The sequence below is a fragment of the Hyla sarda genome, chromosome 4 (assembly GCF_029499605.1).
Source record: "Hyla sarda isolate aHylSar1 chromosome 4, aHylSar1.hap1, whole genome shotgun sequence".
In the NCBI taxonomy this organism is placed as follows: domain Eukaryota; kingdom Metazoa; phylum Chordata; class Amphibia; order Anura; family Hylidae; genus Hyla; species Hyla sarda.
Genome location: NC_079192.1, coordinates 384,832,225 through 384,852,878, shown reverse-complemented (window position 1 = coordinate 384,852,878; position 20,654 = coordinate 384,832,225). Strand labels below are relative to the sequence as shown.

General features: G+C 42.3%; 2 protein-coding genes across 6 annotated transcripts in view; both read left to right on the top strand.

Moving 5' to 3' along the window:
• The window catches only part of DELE1 (DAP3 binding cell death enhancer 1), a 72,600-nt gene extending 60,782 nt beyond the window's left edge, over positions 1–11,818 (top strand). For all 3 annotated transcript variants that reach the window (XM_056517030.1, XM_056517033.1, XM_056517032.1), the window contains 3 exons: positions 3,066–3,158; positions 7,843–8,002; positions 8,858–11,818. In XM_056517030.1, the coding sequence (XP_056373005.1) occupies positions 3,066–3,158; positions 7,843–8,002; positions 8,858–9,120 (516 nt within the window). In that variant the 3' untranslated portion in view covers positions 9,121–11,818. The remainder of the gene's footprint in view (positions 1–3,065; positions 3,159–7,842; positions 8,003–8,857) is intronic.
• A 39-nt stretch (positions 11,819–11,857) lies between these two features.
• LOC130267370 (catechol O-methyltransferase-like) overlaps positions 11,858–20,654 on the top strand; it is a 37,558-nt gene continuing 28,761 nt past the window's right edge. For all 3 annotated transcript variants that reach the window (XM_056517026.1, XM_056517027.1, XM_056517028.1), the window contains exon 1: positions 11,858–12,881. In XM_056517026.1, the coding sequence (XP_056373001.1) occupies positions 12,879–12,881 (3 nt within the window). In that variant the 5' untranslated portion in view covers positions 11,858–12,878. The remainder of the gene's footprint in view (positions 12,882–20,654) is intronic.

The following is a 20,654-nucleotide window of genomic DNA, read 5'->3' as shown; positions in this document are numbered from 1 at the left end:
TAAAGGGGTACTCCCCTGGAAAACATTTTTTTTTATTTTTTTTTTTGTATCACCTGGTACCAGAAAGTTAAACAGATTTGTAAATTACTTCTATATAAAAATCTTAATCCTTCTAGTACTTACCAGCTGCTATATGCTCCACAGGAAGTTCTTTTCTTTTTGAATTTCCTTTCTGTCTGACCACAGTGCTCACTGCTGACACCTCTGGCCATGTCAAGAACTGTCCAGGACAGGATAGATTTTCTATGGGGGGTTTGCTCCTACTCTGGACAGTTGCTAAAATGGACAGAGGGGTCAGCAGAGAGCACTGTGGTCAGACAGAAAGGAAATTCAAAAAGAAAAGAACTTCAGCTGATAACTACTGGAAGGGTTAAGTTAATAGAAGTAATTTACACATTTGTTTAACATTCTGGCACCAGTTGATTTAAAAAAAGAAAAAAAAAATTTCCAGTGGAATACCCCTTTAAACTAGAATGTCCCTGATCATTGCACAGTCCCACACCTTTGTCACCTTTTATATTGACAACTTGGGATCAACCGCTATCAATTCTTTAGGGCCGATACCGATAATCTGTCACCTTTCCGGCCGATAGCCGATAACTTATACCGATATTCCGGTATAAGTTATCGGCTATTTCAACCCCCCCCGGCGGGGCTGAAGCCGTTGCAGATCAATGATTTAAAGTGGCGCTTTAAATCAATGAAATGCAGCGGCTTTTGCCGGGCCAGAGACCGCCGCCGCCACCCGCTTCTCTCCCCCTGCCTGTCCTGGGGTCCTGAGTCTAACCACCACAGTTGCCCACATACCGCCGCCCCCCCCCATCCTCTGCCCACATACCGCCGCTGCCCCCCCCCCCCCATCCTCTGCCCACATACCGCCACCGCCCCATCGCCTCCCCCGGTCCCCAGTGTTATAATTACCTGTTCCCGGGGTCCGCGATCCTTCTGGCTCTGTCAGTGTCCTGCGCTGTCACTGTGCGCACTGACGGTGACGTCGCGTTGGGGACATCACTCGTCATTGCGCAGCGCACAGCAACAGCGTAGGAGCCAGAAGGATCGCGGACCCCGGGAACAGGTAATTATAACATCGGGGGTGGGGGAGGCGATGGGGCGGCGGCGGTATGTGGGCAGAGGATGGGGGGAGGCAATGGGGCAGTGGCAGCGATGGTCATCTCTGGCCAGGGGTCGGGGCATTATCGGCATACCGGCAAGGTAATTGCCTTTACCCATAATGTCCAAAATCGTGATTATCGGCCGATAATATCAGCCAAACCGATAATCGGTCGATCCCTATTGACAACCTGTTATTTTATTTGGTTGGAAACCCCACCACAGGACAAAGATTTTGTTCAATGTTTGAATCGCAAGAAGTGGGGTTTAAAATTTACCAAACACTACTCAATGACGCATTGTATTTTTAGATAGTTGGGCCCCACTTCTTTCTCCTCTAATTACATTTCTGATACCTTTTAGATTAGGGAATAGAAGCTTTGCGGTTTATCGATTATCCTGTGAATTTCAAGTACAATATTTAGGCAACAATATTTAGGCTGCACTGTTCAGACAGAGCGGTTCCACATGAACTAACATTGTTGTAATAAGTTAGGCTATATGCTTCACAACGTGTCAAGACATTTGGCTGCCCAAAATAACAAAAATCCAGACTTTTTAAAACTTTCTAGAGACTGACCCCACAAACTGCCCTAAATATAATCTAAAAATAAATTCATATGTATATGTGTGTATATATAGAATATGTATATATGTGTGTGTGTGTGTGTGTGTGTATTACTGATAGAACATATAACAACAATGTAAAAATCATATGGTCACATGTGCTACTCCCTAACTATCTGGTTCATTAGGAGTAAACTCTGTTATAAATGAGCTGCTCCTGTTTAACCTGGCATGGCTGAGGAAGCAGTGGTTAGCCACGTCATGTGTTGCATTCTGGGTAATAAAGCCTTTTCTTTCCTTGATTCCTGTGTGAAAGCTCTCTCAGCGCCATTTATATCCTATCTGTCATTCCCTGTAGAAAGATCAGTTTTGTTTTCCTAAATAAAACCTTCAAAATTGAAGGCGTTATCCAGGATTAGAAAAACCGAGCTGATTTCTTCAACAAAAACTCATCACACACATCCTCAGCTTAGTTCCATTGAAGTGGATGCAGCCAAGTTGTAATACCACATTCAACCTGGGACAGTTGTCGTTCCGTTTTTGGAGGAAATTTGCTCTGTTTTTCTATTTCTGGATAACCCCTCTTAATGTTTTTTTTTTAAAAGGGTCAGACCGAGTTAAAAACATAAAATAAGTATTGCTTACCTCGCCAATCGCTTTTTGATACTTTTCTGACCCTTTGGGTTCCCAATGATCTCCACTTCCTGTTCCTGTCTGGACATATAGGAACTAGAAGAAAATGTCCACTTAGCTTTCTACTGACCACAGTGGTGTGGGCATATTGGGGGAGATTTATCAAAACCTGTACGGAGGAAAAGTTGCTGAGTTGCCCATAGCAACCAATCAGATCGCTTCTTTCATTTTTGAAAAGGCCTCTGAAAACTGAAAGAAGCGATCTGATTGGTTGCTATGGGCAACTCAGCAACTTTTCCTCTGGACAGGTTTTGATAAATCTCCCCCATTGACCTTCTGTGTCAAGACTGGACTAGAAATTGGAGATCAGTGGGTACCCGACAAAGCCAGAATGGCAGCAGCAGGATGTTGAAGAGGTAAAAGTTCTTATTTTATTTTTTTTATCCTAGTTTGCTCCTTTATTATATAAAAAAATGTTATTCCCGTCAGACAACCCTTTATTTACATTGTATCCAATATAAAATATTAGGAGTTCTGTGCGTCTATCAAAAAAAATAGTGGGAAGACCAAGAAATAAAATAAACTTAAAAAAAAAAATATTAACTTTAGAATCTTGCATCTCATAAGGGGAAATTTTGCTGTGGGCATAAAGGCCCAAATTACCCCGATTTACAAAAGAGTTAAAAAAAATATATATAGATATATATAGATAGATAGATGGATATATTATTCTTTTTCTTTTTTTTTTTTTACAGGCACAGGCCTATCTGGGAGTATTCTATAGTAAAGAATCTCATTTTAACCCTACGAAAGCAGCTAGATATTTTTGGATGGCAGCTGAAAATGGGGTAAGTATTGGTGCAATCTTACTGGGACTGTCATTGTGCAAGTTTGTAGAAGAACTTATATATTGACATATTGTTGAAAATATATTGAAAGAAAAAGGTGATATATAAAGGCATTTCGGGTATAGTGTATTTAACAATTGGCTTTCTTTAATGTATAACCCCGTTAAAGGTGTATTCAAGGGAACTACACTTATCCCCACAATAGTGGATACGTTTCTGAATGTGGGGAGTCAGATCTCGAGCAGGAGTCAGCTTGTTCAGTCATTTACTGGGAATAAGGGATAAGTTTAGTTCCTCGGACTACCCCTTTAACACCATTCTGTACTTCTGTATCAAGCTGCTTCTGTATATGAGGCTTGTTTTTATAGCTATTTGCTAGGTCTTTTTTTTTTTCTTTTTTTTTTTTGTGACGTCCATGAAAATATATTGTATAACAATATCTTGCTTGGCATTTTATAGCTTCTAAGTTTGTGTCTTCTTTTGAAATTAATGGCAATAGCCACATGCACCATAAATGTTGCCAAATTTCTGCAACCTAATGTCTCGAGCATTTCATCACCAAAATTTGCAGGGGCAAATGTGCACGAAATTGTGGGGATTTTTGTGCATTAGGCTTATGTTTTTATTTTTTATATATTTTATTCGTTTTATTGAAGATTGAACAGACATTGGCCATGTATAAGGCATAAACATACATATACTACATTAGGTGCAGGAGCACCCACATATAAAAGTAATAGTGCAGTAGCAGGTTAACAGTTTCAGGTAGACCAGACCACATGGACCGAGACAAAATTAACCAAATAAAACCAACAGGGAACTGAGCATTAAGGGCGCGGCGCAACTGAAGGTACTTAAAGAAACATTGTCTAGGGATGTCATGGTTAGACTGCAGTTGGTCAAATAAGCACAGTACAGTATTAGTGGACAATTGTTCCAAAGTACACACCCCAGCATTCTGCCAAAATATGGGGTCTAGAGTACCATCAATGTGCGTAATGCTCAGATTGTGCCACAGTGGAGTATCTGAGGGTATGTCAGTATAGCCATGAACTGCCTTAGCAGCTTGCCAAACCTGTACGGCCAATTTGTGGAGTGGTAAGATTGTGCGGCCTCCCAAAGTAGGACTCTCAAGATTGAGCCGCGGTGACAAATTGGGAAAAAATCTAGAAAGAGATTGTTCAGAATCTGGCATTGGTTCATCTACAATCCAGTGATGGATATAACGGAGCTGACCCGCCAAATAATACAGGAAGAGTTCCGATAAAGACATACAAGCCTCCAATTTGGGGTCTTGTAGGGTAGTAAGACAAATTTTAGGTCTGTTAGGACCCCAGATAAAGGGGGAGAAAAGGGAATGTAGCATGTTAAAAAAGGACTCTGGAATATGTTCCAGAGCATATAAACACTTGGGTAAAATAATAAGTTTGATGAGATTGATATGGACAGAGACCGAGAGCAGTAATGTCTCCCAAATCCTAAATTTAGTTTTAATATATAGGGGACAAGGGAGAGAATATTGGTATTCAGGTCTAACATCGGATTCCTATTTATTTATACCCCCAAATACTTGAATTCTGACACCACTGGGAGGCCACACATAACAGAAGGCCAGTTATGATTCAAAAGCGGCATAATAGCCGATTTGGTCCAGTTAGTAAATAGACCTGAGAAGTACCCAAATCTATCCAATAAGTCGATCACATAAGGTAGCATACAGGTAGGATTGGAGAGGAAGAGCACTATATCGTCTGCATATAACACAATACATTTCTCCCAGCCTCCCATAGACATGCCTAGGAAATCGGGGTCCTTCCAAATGCGCAGTGCAAGGGGCTCCACTGCCACCGCGAACAGGAGTGGAGACAGGGGGCACCCCTGTCGCATTCCTCAGCCGCCCAAGGTGAACGGGAGAGAGCAAATTCCGTTCACAAGAACCTGAGCCTAAACCTGAGCCTAAAATTAGGGCCAAAACCTAATGTAGAGAGGACCTCGATAAGGTATTCCCATTCAACATGACCCAATCACCTCTCAAAGCCCCTCCCACCTGGACAGCCGTTAAAACTCGACGGATGTTGTCTGATGTAGATTTGCCTGGCATGAAGCCAGTTTGGTCACTATGGATAATAGTAAGTATAATATGATTCAGCCAGTTGGCAAGAATTTTGGTTAGGATTTATAATCCAAATTTAGTAAGGAGATCGGCCTATAGGAGCCGCACTCCAAGGGGTCTTTGTCTGGTTTCAATAATACAACAACGGTCGCCTCATAGAGTGAGTCCGGGAGGACCCCTTCCTCAAATGCGGACTGATACATAGTTAAGAGGGGAGGGAGGAGCACATCTGATAAGCTTTTAACGTCTTCCAAACCAGCGCAGGCGAAACACCCATCCCCCCCGGCTAAATTGGGGGAAGGAAGACCTGAAACTGATCCGGGATCCTGTCATTAGGTCTAATCAGGTCCAACCAAAAGGGATGAATCTTCCAACAATGCAGTGTACCAGAAAAGGCCATGGAGATAACAAGCACTAATGGAGAATGATCCGAGATAGCTTGAGGCTCATAGGAGTCATCCGAGACCTGAGATAGGAGCGAGTTACCACAAGCAAGGTCAATTCTGGACAGCGCATTTCTACCCAATGTATGACATGAATACTGTTTAGTCAATGGATGTCGCAATCTAAAAATGTCAACCCAACCTATCTAGCTAAAAATTGGGAGAGAGGGGTAAGTCTAGAGTCTGCCGGTAATGACAGGGGGGGGGGGACCTCTAGAGCTGTGTCGGTCCATACTCTGGTCCGAGACCAGATTAAATTCCCCTATACAGAGAACTCGGGCAGAGGGGTACCCAGCAGCAAACATAACTGACACATGCAATGTATCCATAGATGCCAGGGGGGGATTGTAGATAAACGGGAATACAAATGGTACGTTATATAAATAGGCGTGAAAAAAACATAACGGCCTGAGTGATCCTTGCGGATTGTGACCGGTTCCCAGCGTACCATATGGCTAAACCGTAACACCTCTAGAGAATTTGGTATGGAATGAATGTTGTAGCCACTGAACCCAGGGTCTAGACAACTGATTGGCTTTATCAGGGGTGGGGTGAGTCTCCTGCAGTGCAACTATATGCGGGTACCTTCTAATATGAGCAAAAATCAATGCCCGTTTCCGCGGGGTGCGGGCTCCTCTAATGTTCCATGACATTACTCGAATATCTGTCATTGTAAAAGACTTAAAATAAAAACGTTATCAGTGCCCATCCGGACAACAGGAAAAGACAAACAAAAGTACTGCCAAAGACATAAAAGGCGCAGATGGCATTGGACAGCATAGACATTGGAGAAATGCTGGAGACAGGGGAGGACAGAACAGAAAACCCACACCAGTGTGGGGTACAGAACACATAACAAGTAGAAACTAAGAAAACAATACATTTGCAAAGTGAGCAACAGCTCCATCTAGTGGGGAGAACCTGCTGGTACATGAAAATCAAGTGAACCCTGATGCCAATGTAAAATAAACAAATCAAGGGATTGTGAAGAAGGACCATCAACTGAAAAGACACACAAGGAGAGCAGAGGGAGAATCGAAAGCATTAGGCTTATGTTTAATAAAAAAATACCAATAAATCTTTGTTGCAGATTTTGATGCAGATCTGAAGGGTTTCCACATAAAAATTTTTACTTCCCTTTTGAAGTCAACAAATCTACAAGTGACACCAGAATTGACATGCTGCAGATTTGGAATTTGCACACCAGATTTTGTACACATTTTTTTTCACAGTGTGGGGGAATTGATTTAAATTTTTTTTGACAACTCAATGGTTATTGAATTTAAATAGACACTGTCAGATCCAACAACTTGTTATATGTTGTTATGGATGAAAATTAAATACCTTTTGTAATATGGTTGTTTAAAAAATATTGAATATTTAATAAAGAAAACTGCTCCTGAAAATCCCACCACTAGTGGTCCCCATACCTACAGGGACACTAATCAGTCCTCCAGCAGCATCAGGCTTGTCCATGAGTCATGGACAAGAGATGACTTATGGACAAGCTGCACAAGCAGACGCACCAATCAGCTTCCCTAGAGAGGATTTCTAACACTGTGAGCTAATTAAAAGAGGTATTTTACAATAAATATAGGTGATCGAAAAATTAGATGAACATGGTCAGGGTTAGGTTCTGAGTAACATATTTTTATAGTATTTTTTTTTTTTTGGGGGATGCGATAGGTACGCTTTAAAGAGAAATAAACAAAATGTACAGTGCCCACTTAGCTGCTAATGTAAATCCTGTATATTTTCTGCATGGAACTTATTCTGCAGAAAATATTCAGCATTTCCACAGCATGTGATCCTGTGGGATTGAGCTTGTGGACTGTCATGTGGTCATTCCTACCTAATCGTCCATTAGCTTTTAAATCCCAGTAATCTCTGACAAAAGGGTTTATCACAGAGGGAAACACACATATTTGTATAAGGAAGGGGGACGTGGAAGGGATTAAATATAATATTATACAGGTGGGTGACCAGTAAGCGATTTGTGAAGAAATAGTGCACCATTGCTTGTCCCTAGTGCCTATAGGAAAGAATGTCACGGTGTAGGTTTCATGAGAATATGCAGTTCTATTATTTTGCACTTTACCTCCTCTTTATCGTTGTCTTGCCTTATCAGGATGTACAAAGTCGCTATCATCTCGGGGTGTGCTATGAAAGGGGATTCGGTGTTCCCGCCAGCAGACATGAAGCTTTAAGACACTTTGAAAGAGCCGCAAAATCAGGACATGGAGAATCTCAGCATAAACTTATAGAGCTGCAGTCCCATGTAACTGGGGGTAAGTGTATCAATAAGGGGGACACATTTTATTAGTTCACAATCAATTTGTTGGTGTATTATGAGACCCACCTCACTAGAGAACAGAGTCACAAGGCTTTGGCCCTAGCCGGACACTGAACATTATACTTCCAGGTTTGGGCAAGGGGGTAGACATAGACTACGATCACACTACCGTTATAACCCGGTAGTGTGAGGGCCATCAGGGGAGCCTAGGACAATAGTGGGAGAAAATTTACTGCATGTGTCGTCTTTTTCTCCCGATATTCCCGTCAAAAAACAACAGCGCCCGACAGCCCCCATAATAGTAAATGGCAGCGTGAAACAGGCCATAGATATGCAGGATAACATGCTGACCTTCTTCAGCCACCACCAGGGGGAGCTTACTGCACACTGTGATGCATTGAACTTCTTATAATACAGCCTGCAGTTAGCTCCTATGCTTCCCAATGGGTGGCTGCCCATCTTGTATTTCTATGTCCATACAGAACCTTTGGAATTCTTTTTATAAAAACTAATTTGCAGCCACTATAGAGATATTTAAAGATATGAAATAGCACAGTAATTTGGATATGACAATAAAAAGTAGACTTGTCTGATATCCCATGGCCTGGGCAGAGTCCATCAGAATTGTTTTCATTATTTTAATGGAGGAATTGCTTTTTAGTTTTTGGACAGTTTTTGGATTTACCCTACATGTGATCTTGATCTTTAAGAAAGTGATATTTCAGTCTTGGCCTCCTGTTTGCCCGGCTTGGTCTTCCTGTTGCTCTTCTAGCATTCCACAATGCTTCCTTTCCATCTGAGCCATTGTTGTCTGCTGTAGATTGAAGTTATTATTGTGTTTCCTTCACAGGACTCGGTTCTCCTCCAGCCTCCAGTCTTCGAACAACAACTTCCAGCCCCTGTCTTCCTGTTTTGGAGCGAGTAAAAATCCGGATGGAAACAAACAGCAACTTCTCTGCACGCAGCACAAGCAGCTTGGGCCTACCTCACTCCCTGAGCACCGGGAACCTGATAATGTCTCCGGCAGAGTGCGGCAGCTACCTCTTGGCACCTGTTCATGTGACCGGCTTGGCACCTCCAATGTCCGCTCTAAGGGCTATTGGGGTTGGATGAGCTTTTTGTTACTAGAGGGATAAGCTACAATACTGTGCACCAGAATCTAAAATATTTGTTTAGCCATATAAATTGTCTGAGTGGCATCAGAGCATGTTACAAGCCACTGATCCTTGTGATAAGTCTCTGGAAGAAAATACTATTGTTAGTAAGATGTGAGCAAGTCCTGTGCCTCGTATAGTCTGTAGGATACCTTAATGTGCCTTAATTTAGCTGTGTACAACCAGAAGTAATCATGGACGAAAAGACATAGCTTTAGTGTGGCCTGAAAGAATTGCCACAAAAATTGACCCTTGAATTTTTCTGCTCTATGATGCATTTTTTGTTTTGTTTTCAAAAATATTGTATATCAGTATAGGTGTTATCTGTTTTGGTGTTTTATCCCCTGTGTTCTTCTTATTGCAAGTCATGTGATTCCTTTCTCATGTGACTGAAGAATCTTATGAAAATATGCCAACATACATTGCATTTTTTCCACCTACAAACTGTCTAAGAAAGGAAAAACGCCACAATTTCTTTAAAAAAAAAATATCAAAAGCATGCTGCAATTTAGAAAAACTACCGCTGAGTTTAAAAACACTACTAAAAACGAAAAAAGACCAAAAAGAAAAACTTGCTGGGACAAGACTGTGTTTTGGACAGTGGAGGAATCCCTAGTGGTAAGAAGTATAAAGCATTTTTTTCCCCAAAAACATACACATTTTTAACCAATGCATAGAACAAATACACATATAGGCCGGCATTTATCATTGTAGATGTAAGTGAAGCATTTATCATTGTAGGTGTTAGTGAAGCATTTATCATTGTTGGTGTAAGTGAAGCATTTATCATTGTTGGTGTAAGTGAAGCATTTATCATTGTAGGTGAAGCTTTTTTTTACACCTTTTTTGTGTGCTGTAATGTGTAGAGCACCAAATTTATTAAATTGTCACAGAGCATTTGATGCATTTTGTGCAGGTCACATTTTCTGAAATTTCTCTCTTCACATACACCAAAAAGCTAAGCTAAGTCTGGGCTGGTGTAGTTTTAGAGACTTTTCAGTGGCTTTGCGCCTTTTTCAGTTTATAAAACCCTTCCATATCATGTGTATTGTCAAAATCAGTGGATTGCAACTCAAAATCAGCAGAAATTTGTAAACCAAAAGGCCCAAAAAAGGTGCAAATAAACCCTGCTTGCGCCATTTTTGTGCCTTTTTCGCCAATGACAGTGCCATTTTAACAAAAGTCGGACAATCGTTAAAAAATACATTATATATGTCCTTGCCAGTATTAGGGGAAAACCAGGGCTGTGGCTCCCTGCTTTGACATTGCATTTGGCCTGTAGAAAATTCTTGCAAGCACGACCATGTGAAGTGAGTGGACTGCTGCTGGTGGATAGCTTCACCATCTTGTTTCATAAGAGACCCTGCAAATCGTAATATAAAGCTAGGTCCACACTACAGAATTTCCGAGTGTAATTTCGCTTAGTAATTCCAGTGCAGTGGAATCTTATTGTTGTCGACAAGATTCCACTGCACAGTTAACACTACGTAAAATAGTGTCCACACTACGACAGCAATGTCTGCATGGACCTAGCACTGGCTAATTCAGTCCGCACCGGGCTCACTCTGACTCTGTGGCTGAAATTTTTTCAGCTGGAGATTCTGTAATGTGAACCTAGCCGAAGTGTCGGCGCAGTCTTCAGAGGTGCTTTTTGGACTAACACATCCCTCCATGTCCCATGCATCTGTTAAAACATTATAAATGGGGTGTTTCAGACCTGCTGGCCATTGTGCACAGGTCACCGTTCACCACACTTCTGCATGTGTACAAGAATGTTGGAGACAGATGGAGGACCCCTTCTGTTACCCACTGAATCCCATCCTCTCCAGCAATGCTGTAGTGGGTAAAAAGCGGTGTTCATTACGCCTAAGGCTGGATACAGGTGAAACTAAGTGACATTGCCCTAGACTAGCCCAAAACTGACATGATCAGACAGACTGCAGGACCAGGACAGCCCATTCAATTCCATGGGACTTTGGGGATGCAACATCAGGCAGTCTGTCTGATCACACGAATTTCAGCCTCAGCAATGGGATTGCACTTTTCGTTTTACCCCACTTTTGCCAACGGCCAAAACTACAGTAAAGAGGTTTTTCAGGATTAGAAGAACAGAGCTGATTTATCCAAAAAACAGTGCCACATCTGTCCTCAGGTTGTTTGCGGTATTACATTTTAGTTCCATTGAAATCGATGCAGCCAAGCTATAATACCACACACAACCTGAGGATAGGAGTGGTGCTGTTTTTTGAAAAAAATAGCTATTTTTTTTGGGATATCCCATTTAGGTTACGTACACATACTAGTAACTAGCAGCGGGTTTCCCGCTGCGAGTTACGCTACCATTCATTTGAATGGGTGCAAGGACAGTCTGCAATAGTATTAGATTTGCGGACTGTCCGCGGAAACATTCAAATAAATGGTAGCGTAACTCGCAGCGGGAAACCCTCTTTTAGTTACTAGCGTGAGAACGCACCCTTAAGTTTGCAGCCCGGGCCTAGTGGAGGCCCCTATGTCAGCCATTTTAGTACTAGTGCATCCTGCCTGATGCCAGAGGTCATATTGCCTCCCAATAAAAAATGCTTAAGGGTACGTTCACATGAGTGGATACACAGCGTATTTTACGCTGCAGATCCGCCGCTGGAGGACCCCTACAGGGTGCCTTTACATGTGCCTTAGGCAATAGGCCTCTATGAGCAGACACTGCTGTGATGTGCGAGTTGCCGCGCATGTGCACACATGCGCATACGCGCGGCGACTCGCACATTGCAGTGTGGCTGCTTGTAGCAGCGGATTGCTGCTCCGAGCAGGCACCTGTAAAGGCAGCATACAGCGGTCCTTCAGCAGCGGATCCGCAGCGTAATACGCGCTGAGGAGCCGCTCGTGTGAACGTACCCTTAAAGTGATCAAAAAGCTCTCAACTCAAAATGGCATTATTAAAAAAAAAAATACACAGCTTATCCCACAAAAAAAAACTTTCACTGTTTCGTAGACTGAAGAAGTCTTTTTTACTAATATATAGGCATAAAAAAATCTTTACAAATCTGGTATTATAGTAAAAAAAATCTTTACAAATCTGTTATTATACGGACGCAAAATCAAGTTAACATTTCATTTACTGTAATCACCTTTTAAAAAAAAAAAAAGGAAAAAAATTGGCAGAATTTTTATTTTTTTTCTGTTTTGCATCACACTTTTTGTATATTAGATTAGATTATATGTTAATAAAGGAAAGAATGTGTCATTAAAAAGTACAAGTAGTCCAGTAAAAAAATAAATAAAAAATAAGCCCTATATGTCAACATAAAAATAAAAAGTTATGGCTCTTAGGAGGTGAGGAGTAAAAAAAATAAATAAACATTTAAATGATAGGACACGGGGGTGGCTTAAAATGGGGTCTGTCAGGTTTTTGGTAGGGTTTCCGTGTATTTGGCAGCAAAAAAGAGTTCTGTATACTTTGCTGTTTTTGCCGCCAGAAGGGAGATTTTTCAAAACCTGTGTAAAGAAAAAGTTGCCCAGTTGCCCATAGCAACCAATCAGCTCACTACTTTCATTTTTAACAAGGCCTCTGCAAAATGAAAGAAGCGATCTGATTGGTTGCTATGGGCAACTGGGCAACTTTTCCTTTACACAGGTTTTGATAAATCTCTTCCTGGTTGCTTAGTGGAACTGAAGCCAACACAACAAGTGTGAACAGCGACTAAATGTTACTGTGACAATATGGTAAAAATGTAATGCACGAATGTGAATACTACTTATGTCTATTTTTTCTCATTTCAATTCTTAAATAGCACTTACTGTAAAAATCCAATTGCCTGATCTACGAAGACTACATTTCAGTGGTCTGCAAACTGTGGACCTCTAGATGTTGCAAAACTACAACTCCCAGCATGCCCGGACAGCCAACGGCTGTCCGGGCTTGCTGGGAGTTGTAGTTTTGCAACATCTAGAGGTCCACAGTTTGAAGACTACTGCTCTATTTGGTATTCTTCTACCAGCGAAACTAGAACCATTGTCTGTGCCGATGCCGCGGTATATTTAATTGTTCTGGATGGATCGCTCACTGCTAGAGATGAGCGAACTTACAGTAAATTCGATTCGTCACGAACTTCTCGGCTCGGCAGTTGATGACTTATCCTGCATAAATTAGTTCCGCTTTCAGGTGCTCCCGTGGGCTGGAAAAGGTGGATACAGTCCTAGGAGACTCTTTCCTAGGAATGTATCCACCTTTTCCAGACCACCGAAGCACCTGAAAGCTGGACTAATTTATGCAGGATAAGTCATCAACTGCCGAGCCGAGAAGTTCGTGACGAATCAAATCTACTGTAAGTTCGCTCATCTCTACTCACTGCGCCGTATGTCTCGTGTTCAAACACCGAACGGTGTAGAAAACAAATATATGCACAATAATAAGCTTTATAAAAGGAAACTGTTCTATTTTGGTATTTTATTGTTGATATTATAATGAAATAAAATATTAATATAATTTCCATTATGCTGGGATATAGAATTATTATAATGTATATACGGTATATATTTTTTTGTTTAACCGTCATGTTTTCTCCCTGCCACAGTCTTTAGGCCAGGTGCACACTTGGTGGTGGTATTACATCATTAGGCCATGTTTACAATGTGCAGAATATCCGCCCGGAAAACATGGGCCGAGCTCCGTTCCATTAAAGCAAATGGAGCCAATTTGTAATACCAAACACAACCTGAGGACAGGTGTGGTGTTTTTCTATTTATGGATAATCCCTTGAAAGAAGCACTCCAGGTTTGTGTGTTTTTGCGCATATTATGGCCCTCATTTACTAAGAGAGGAGTGTCGGTATGTGTTTTTGCAAGTCCTTTACTCCTTTTTTTTCTGATGCTATTTACTAATCTGTCGCCCAATTTCCCTTTCTTTCTGTCGCAGGTTTTTTTTTCTTTCGCACATAATGTATTCTGTGCGACAGAAAAAAGTCTCTGCAAATTCTGATTACATTAGTGCTTTTACTACTACGCCCATCATGGAACAGGGTCTGTTCCATGTTTGGGGTAGTAGTAGAGGGTCTGAGGGATTGATCGCACCGGGTCTCACTTCTGAGACCCGATCAGATGTTATTAAGCAGGGGAGCGGGCGGCATGTTCCGATCCCCTGCAATGTACAGTAAACTTTCATTTTTAAATTCCCCACCGAGGAGCCAATCAGGGCTCCTGACAGGGTTTTAATATAGAAGCGCTGTGGTGGGCAAAGATGTATAGAATTGCTGGGGGGGTATATATCTGGCCCCTCCAGCGTTTCTATATATCTTTCCCCCTGCTGAGCTATATCAAACTTAGTGCCCGCTGCGCTTGAAAAAATGTACTGCCCCCCCAGCGCTATTATATATCTATACTGACCCCCGCTGCGCATATACTGACCCCCGCTGCGCATATTTATATATATATATATATATATATATATATACTGACCCCCCCCCCCCCCCCCCCAGCTGCGCATATTAATATTCATTCTCTCCCTCCCCTGGCTGCCAATGAATGAAAACTCTATTAGCGGGGGAGCGGAAGGCTGCTGTCCGCTCACGCTGCTAAGAGTTTGTCATTCATAGCGGGCAGCAGCTGCATATCATGCTGTGGGGGTCAGACATATGGATATATGTCTGACCCTCACATCATACATATACAAATGCCGGCACACCGCTATGAATGACAAGTAAAGCAGTGCAGGGAGGCTCGCGCTGCTGCTCCTAATAGCTTTCTTGTCATTCATAGCGGTGAGCCGGCATTTGTATATGTATGATGTGAGGGTCAGACATATATCCATATGTCTGACCCCCACAGCATGATATGCAGCTGCTGCCCGCTATGAATGACAAACTCTTAGCAGCGAGAGCGGACAGCAGCCTTACACTCCCACGCTAATAGAGTTTTCATTCATTGGCAGCCAGGGGAGGGAGAAAATATGAATATTAATATGCCCAGCTGGGGGGGGGGGGTCAGTATATATATATAAATATGCGCAGCGGGGGTCAGTACATGCGCAGCAGGGGTCAGTATGGATATATAATAGCGCTGGGGGGCAGTACATTTATTCAAGCACAGCGGGCACTAAGTTTGATATATAGGAAATAGGAAAGATATATAGAAACGCTGGAGGGGCCAGATATATACCATCCCCCCCCCCCCCCCCCCCCCCCCCCCCCAGCGACTCTATACATCTTTGCCCACCGCAGCGCTTCTATATTAAAACCCTGCCAGAAGCCCTGATTGGCTCCTCGGTCCCGGCCATTCAGGGCTCCTGGTGTACTGGTGGGGAATTTAAAAATGAAAGTTTAGTGTACATTGCAGGGGATCGGAACATGCCGCCCGCTCCCCTGCTTAATAACATCTGATCGGATCGGGTCTCAGAAGTGAGACCCGGTGCGATCAATCCCTCAGCCCCTCTATTACTACCCCCAACATGGAACAGACCCTGTTCCATGCTGGGGGTAGCAGGATTCACTCCGTTTTGAGGAATTTACCGAAGGCTCTGAGCTTTCGGTTTTCTGTGAAGCAAAACTCACAGGTTTTCCTGTGAGTTTTCTTCACACACTGAGTGTTTTTTGTCGGGAAAAACACCCCTTTTGTTGTTTTTGATTTTGAGTGATTTTGATTTCGTCGGGATGTGCGCCAGATTCTGGCGCAAACAGAATTCTGGCGCAAAACCCGACAAAAAGTGTCGGGATCCTGTTAGTAAATGAGGGCCATTATGCATATTCCTCATCACTTGTCCTAAAGCGTCATTTGTTTCATTCCGGCACAGCTGCATCCATGTGTTTTATTACTCTGATTTGGTCATGTGATCACCAATCTGATGTATCTCAAGCTGTCAGCCTGTGTCTTCCTGTGAACTACAAGAAGACATCATTAAATGGCACTTGATGGCTCATAGACTTCTCTAAGCTCTATCTGTATACTGCTGCTGCTATCTCTATGGAATCAGGATATATAGTAGATATAAACTTCTCCTGAGGCTGTGTTCACGCATCGTGTTTCTTGCTGAATTTTTTCAGTTTTTGCCGTGATTTTTCCAAAAACGCGTAAAAAAAAAAAGGTACTATTATACCACATTTCTGCAAATCACTGTAAAATGTGTCATTTTAGCCATGATTTTGGAAAATCGCAGCAGAAACAGCCAAAGGGTAGGGTTACACATAATGGATAGGATGTGCTGATGACCAACACCTGGAGTGAGCCCACCCCCCCGCCTGTGGGTTCACACCACGTTTTTGTAATACAGTTCCCGTATACGTTTTCAATTTGACAACCGTACGGAACCGTATTGAAACTGCCAGAAGACGCTTCAGGTTGTGTCTGTTTTGTCAGTTTTTTTCCCCATAACAAAAACTGTAGCCTACCACGATTTTTGGTCCGTGTGAAAAACCGTATTGAAACGTATACGTTTTTTTTTTAACATGGGAGTCAATGGGAACCGTATGTGCATACGGTTCCATCTGATTTTCCCCATACTGTTTTTGACTTTGCACAGTTTTTTTTCTTGGAATTTCAATTAAACAAGTGAAACTTTATTCATAATGGAATGAAAAGTTAAAAACGTATACTTTTTTTTTTTTCTTAAATAATTGATGCAACCGGAAATCATTTTTCAAACCATATACGGTTTTCAACCGTATAATGATTAAAATTTGTACACACATTTTGATAGTTTTGTCAGGTTTTGAGGAATGTGTTTTTTTTTATCAAAAACCTGATACGGGAACTGTATTGCAAAAACGTGGTGTGAACCCAGCCTAAGGCTGGGTTCACACCACGTTTTTGCCATACTGTTTTCAATCTGTTTTGCTAAAGAAAACCGTATGGCAAAAAAACGGATGGAAACGTATGGGAAAAAGTAAATTGTATGCGTTTTTAAACCGTATACTGTTTTTAAAAGTGCATACGGTTCCATCCGTTTTTATTAAAAAAAAAAATTAAAATAAATGCATTTTTTTAATGTTTACTTTAGTATGATAATGCGCATGTGCAAAGTAAAAAAAACGTGTACGGTTTCCTGTATAGAACCGTATACATGTTCATTTCCCATTGACGTCCATGTTAAAAAAAAAAAAAAAAACGTATGCGGTTGTAATACGGTTTTTAACCCGGAGACAACACCGTGGTCAACCACAGTGTTGAGTACAGGAAAAAAACATATTGCAAGCAAACCATACCCAACCGGATCCAGGAGCATATGGTTTTCAATTGTCTATGTATACGGTTTTCAATACGGTTCCTTACATTTTCTATAATGAAAACATATACGGGAGCCGTACTTGAAAAACGTGGTGTGAACCCACCCTTAATCAGGTTGTGGCAGGCACAACAGCTAAATCCTCCCAGTTCACTGCCCCATCATGATCAACACCCCCTTCCGCCTTTATTTTTAATCTTTTTTAGTTTTCTACTTTTAATATTGCTCTGTATTTTCTGCTCAGTCTCAGTCAGATTCACAGACTGGGAAGGGGCATTCCCCAGCAGGCGTGACATAATCTGAAACCAGAGAACTTCGTCCCTTACTCTGCTACACACAGCCCATAGCAATTCAGTGTGAGATGAGCTATGATTGGCTAAGGCTGCACACACCTTCCTCAGCACTCCAGGCTGCATTTCCTGATTTTGGACTTCTGCCAGGCCAACAGGAGTCCAAACTCTGTCAAAGAAATGGGGAAAAATGTGATCTGGACAAGTAGGGAGACACCTAGTGGCAGCTTTTTCAAACACAAATAAAACATAATACAGTAACCCCCCGACCTACGATGGCCCCGACATATGATAAAATCGACATACGATGGCCTCTCAGAGGCCATCGCATGTCGATGTCAGCATCGACATACGATGCTTTTATATGTCGGGGCCATCGCATTAACTGCTATCCGACAGCGCAAAATGCTTAAGCTGCTGTCGGATAGCAGTGTAATGTGCCCCAGCAGGTTCACTTACCTATTCCCGATGCTCCGGGTCCACTTCGCGATCCTCCGGTGTCTTGCGCATCTTCTCCAGGGTCCGGGCCTTGCTTTCCGGCGTCGTTATTACGTCACTACGCACGCCGCGTCGGCGCAGCAGCGTAATAACGTCACCAGAAAGCGAGGCCCGGACGCTGCAGAAGATGCGCAAGACACCGGAGGATCGCAAAGAAGACACCGGAGCAGCGGGACAGCATCGGGAGCACCTGGAACAGCAGCGGGAGCGGTGAGGACCTGGTCGGGAGCGACGGGGACAGGTGAGTATTACTTCCTATACTTTACATTGCACGGATCCCTCAACATACGATGGATTCGACAAACAATGGGTCGTTTGGAATTACCATCGTATGTTGAGGGACCACTGTAAACTGTTTTAAACAAAGTACATTAGAAAGATTTTTTTTTTATTTACCATAAGGAGTGCAATATCAAAAATAAGTTTTAATGACATTGCCCATTTAAGGCATATACAAGAACCTCTAGTAATAGTCTATGCTGCATTATATTAGCATGCAAAAATAAATCAGATCCTGGAGTGCTTCTTTAATATGCCCAGCAATTAAGATTTCAAGGAACTTCTGGATCTCTAGCATTTGGTACAGAGAGATCACTGGCCAATGCTATAGTGTGATACTTTGAAGACCATTGGGAGATTTATGAAAACCTGTGTAGAGGAAGAGTGGTGCAGTTGCCCATAGCAACCAATCAGATCGCTTCTTTTATTTTTCAGTGGCCTTTTTAATAAGGAAGCAATCTGGTTGCTAAGGGCAACTGGTCAGCACAGGTTTTGCTAAATATTCCCATGTATTCTTAGTTATGCTAGTTAAACTTTACTGAATTTTACTGCTTGGTATGTATATTATTGTGCAATCCAAGCCAGAAGACATGGTTGACTCCAGTTAATTGTTTACTGGGTGTCTGTCTCTAAACTTTGACCTGTTCTCTTCGCTACGGTGGGATCCGTAATCTATTATACTTTATCAGATAGTATGAGCAGGCACTCTACACCTGGTCCAGTGAGTGTAGGGCCAAATCGGAATTGGTCATTGAATCTGAAACTAATTTGATACCAGATTTAAGAAAAAAACTAATTTTGGGAAGTTCACTAATCTTTATTAAAAAAAAATCGAGCCTATCTCCAACTTGCACCATTAAAATAGACTTTAAAAATCCGGTGCCTCTTGAAGAAAAATCATTCATACTGCTACACGAAATAAAAGCATTCAAACTGTTACATTGATGGAAATATAATAAAAAGTTATAGATCAGTATACCACAGTGTAAAAATGTAAAAGAAAAATCGCGGCATCCTTAGGGTATGTTCACACTACGTAATTCTCGCGGAATTACGCAAACGGAATTACGCGCTGAGAACATAAACATCAGTGTGAATGGGTTTCTGCGAGACCCGTTCACACTGCGGAATTTCAGCATCTGTGAATTGTTCCGCGCAAAGAAAACATGTTCATTCAATGGTGACGGCGCAGTGCCGCGCGGTCATACCGCTGAAGTATTTCGGCAGCGGCCACCAGAATGGAATCTCTGCTCGCAGAATTCTGTGAACGGAGTTTCCGTTCACAATCTGTAGCAGGAACATACCCTTAAAGGTTTTTTTCATTATTAAAGTTATCTCATATCCACCACATAGGGGTTAAACAGCAGTTTAAAGGGGGTCCAACAGTGGGGACCCTGACTGATCCTGAATAGATGACAAATGTCCTTAGAATGAATGGAGCAGCAGTGCGGAATGCGTAATTTTAGCTGCGGAAGAACTGCAGTGAAACTTCTGCTGTGTGAATGGGACAACGGAATCACGTTGAAGTGTATTGGCTTTAAAATCATGCAGAATTTCAGTGTGGATTTAAACACGGAATTTCTGCTCTGTGAACATAGCCAAAATTGGTCGAATAGCGTCTTGTTGCTGTGACCCACATCTAATTTGGCAACTGCAGCACCACCACTGAGGAAAGAGGTGACCTTCCAAGGTGACCTTCAAAATCAACAGACCATCTATGTCAGGGGTCTCAAACTCCCGGCCCGCAGGCCATTTGCGGCCCGCGGAACGAAAGTTTGTGGCCCGCACCAGGGATGTGTGATTTGTATTGCCCGACGCCCGGCTCATGCGGTTCCGGGCGCCGGGCAGATGGTTTCTTCAGGCATTTAGCTTGCTTCGGGCAAGCAGCGCTAAATGCCGGAAGGCTTCCCTTACCCCGCCCTCCTTCTCCCCGTCTATGGTTGGCTGGCCGACCCGTGTCTGATGATCTATGTAATGTATAGACTTGTGGGTCCCCAGAGAGAGAGGTACTTTTCATAGCTACTCTGCTCCCACAAAAAAAATATAGGTCCCAAATTAAGAACTCCTTTCTCTTAGTTCATGCTTCTTTAATATTTCTTCAAACCTCCAGAAAATTTTGGAATTCCTGCTTAACAGAATAAGGAAACGTAGCATTCTTTCAGTGTATGTCACCAACGTCAGCCCATTCTGCTGCCTGTTTTGAAGCTCACACCGGAC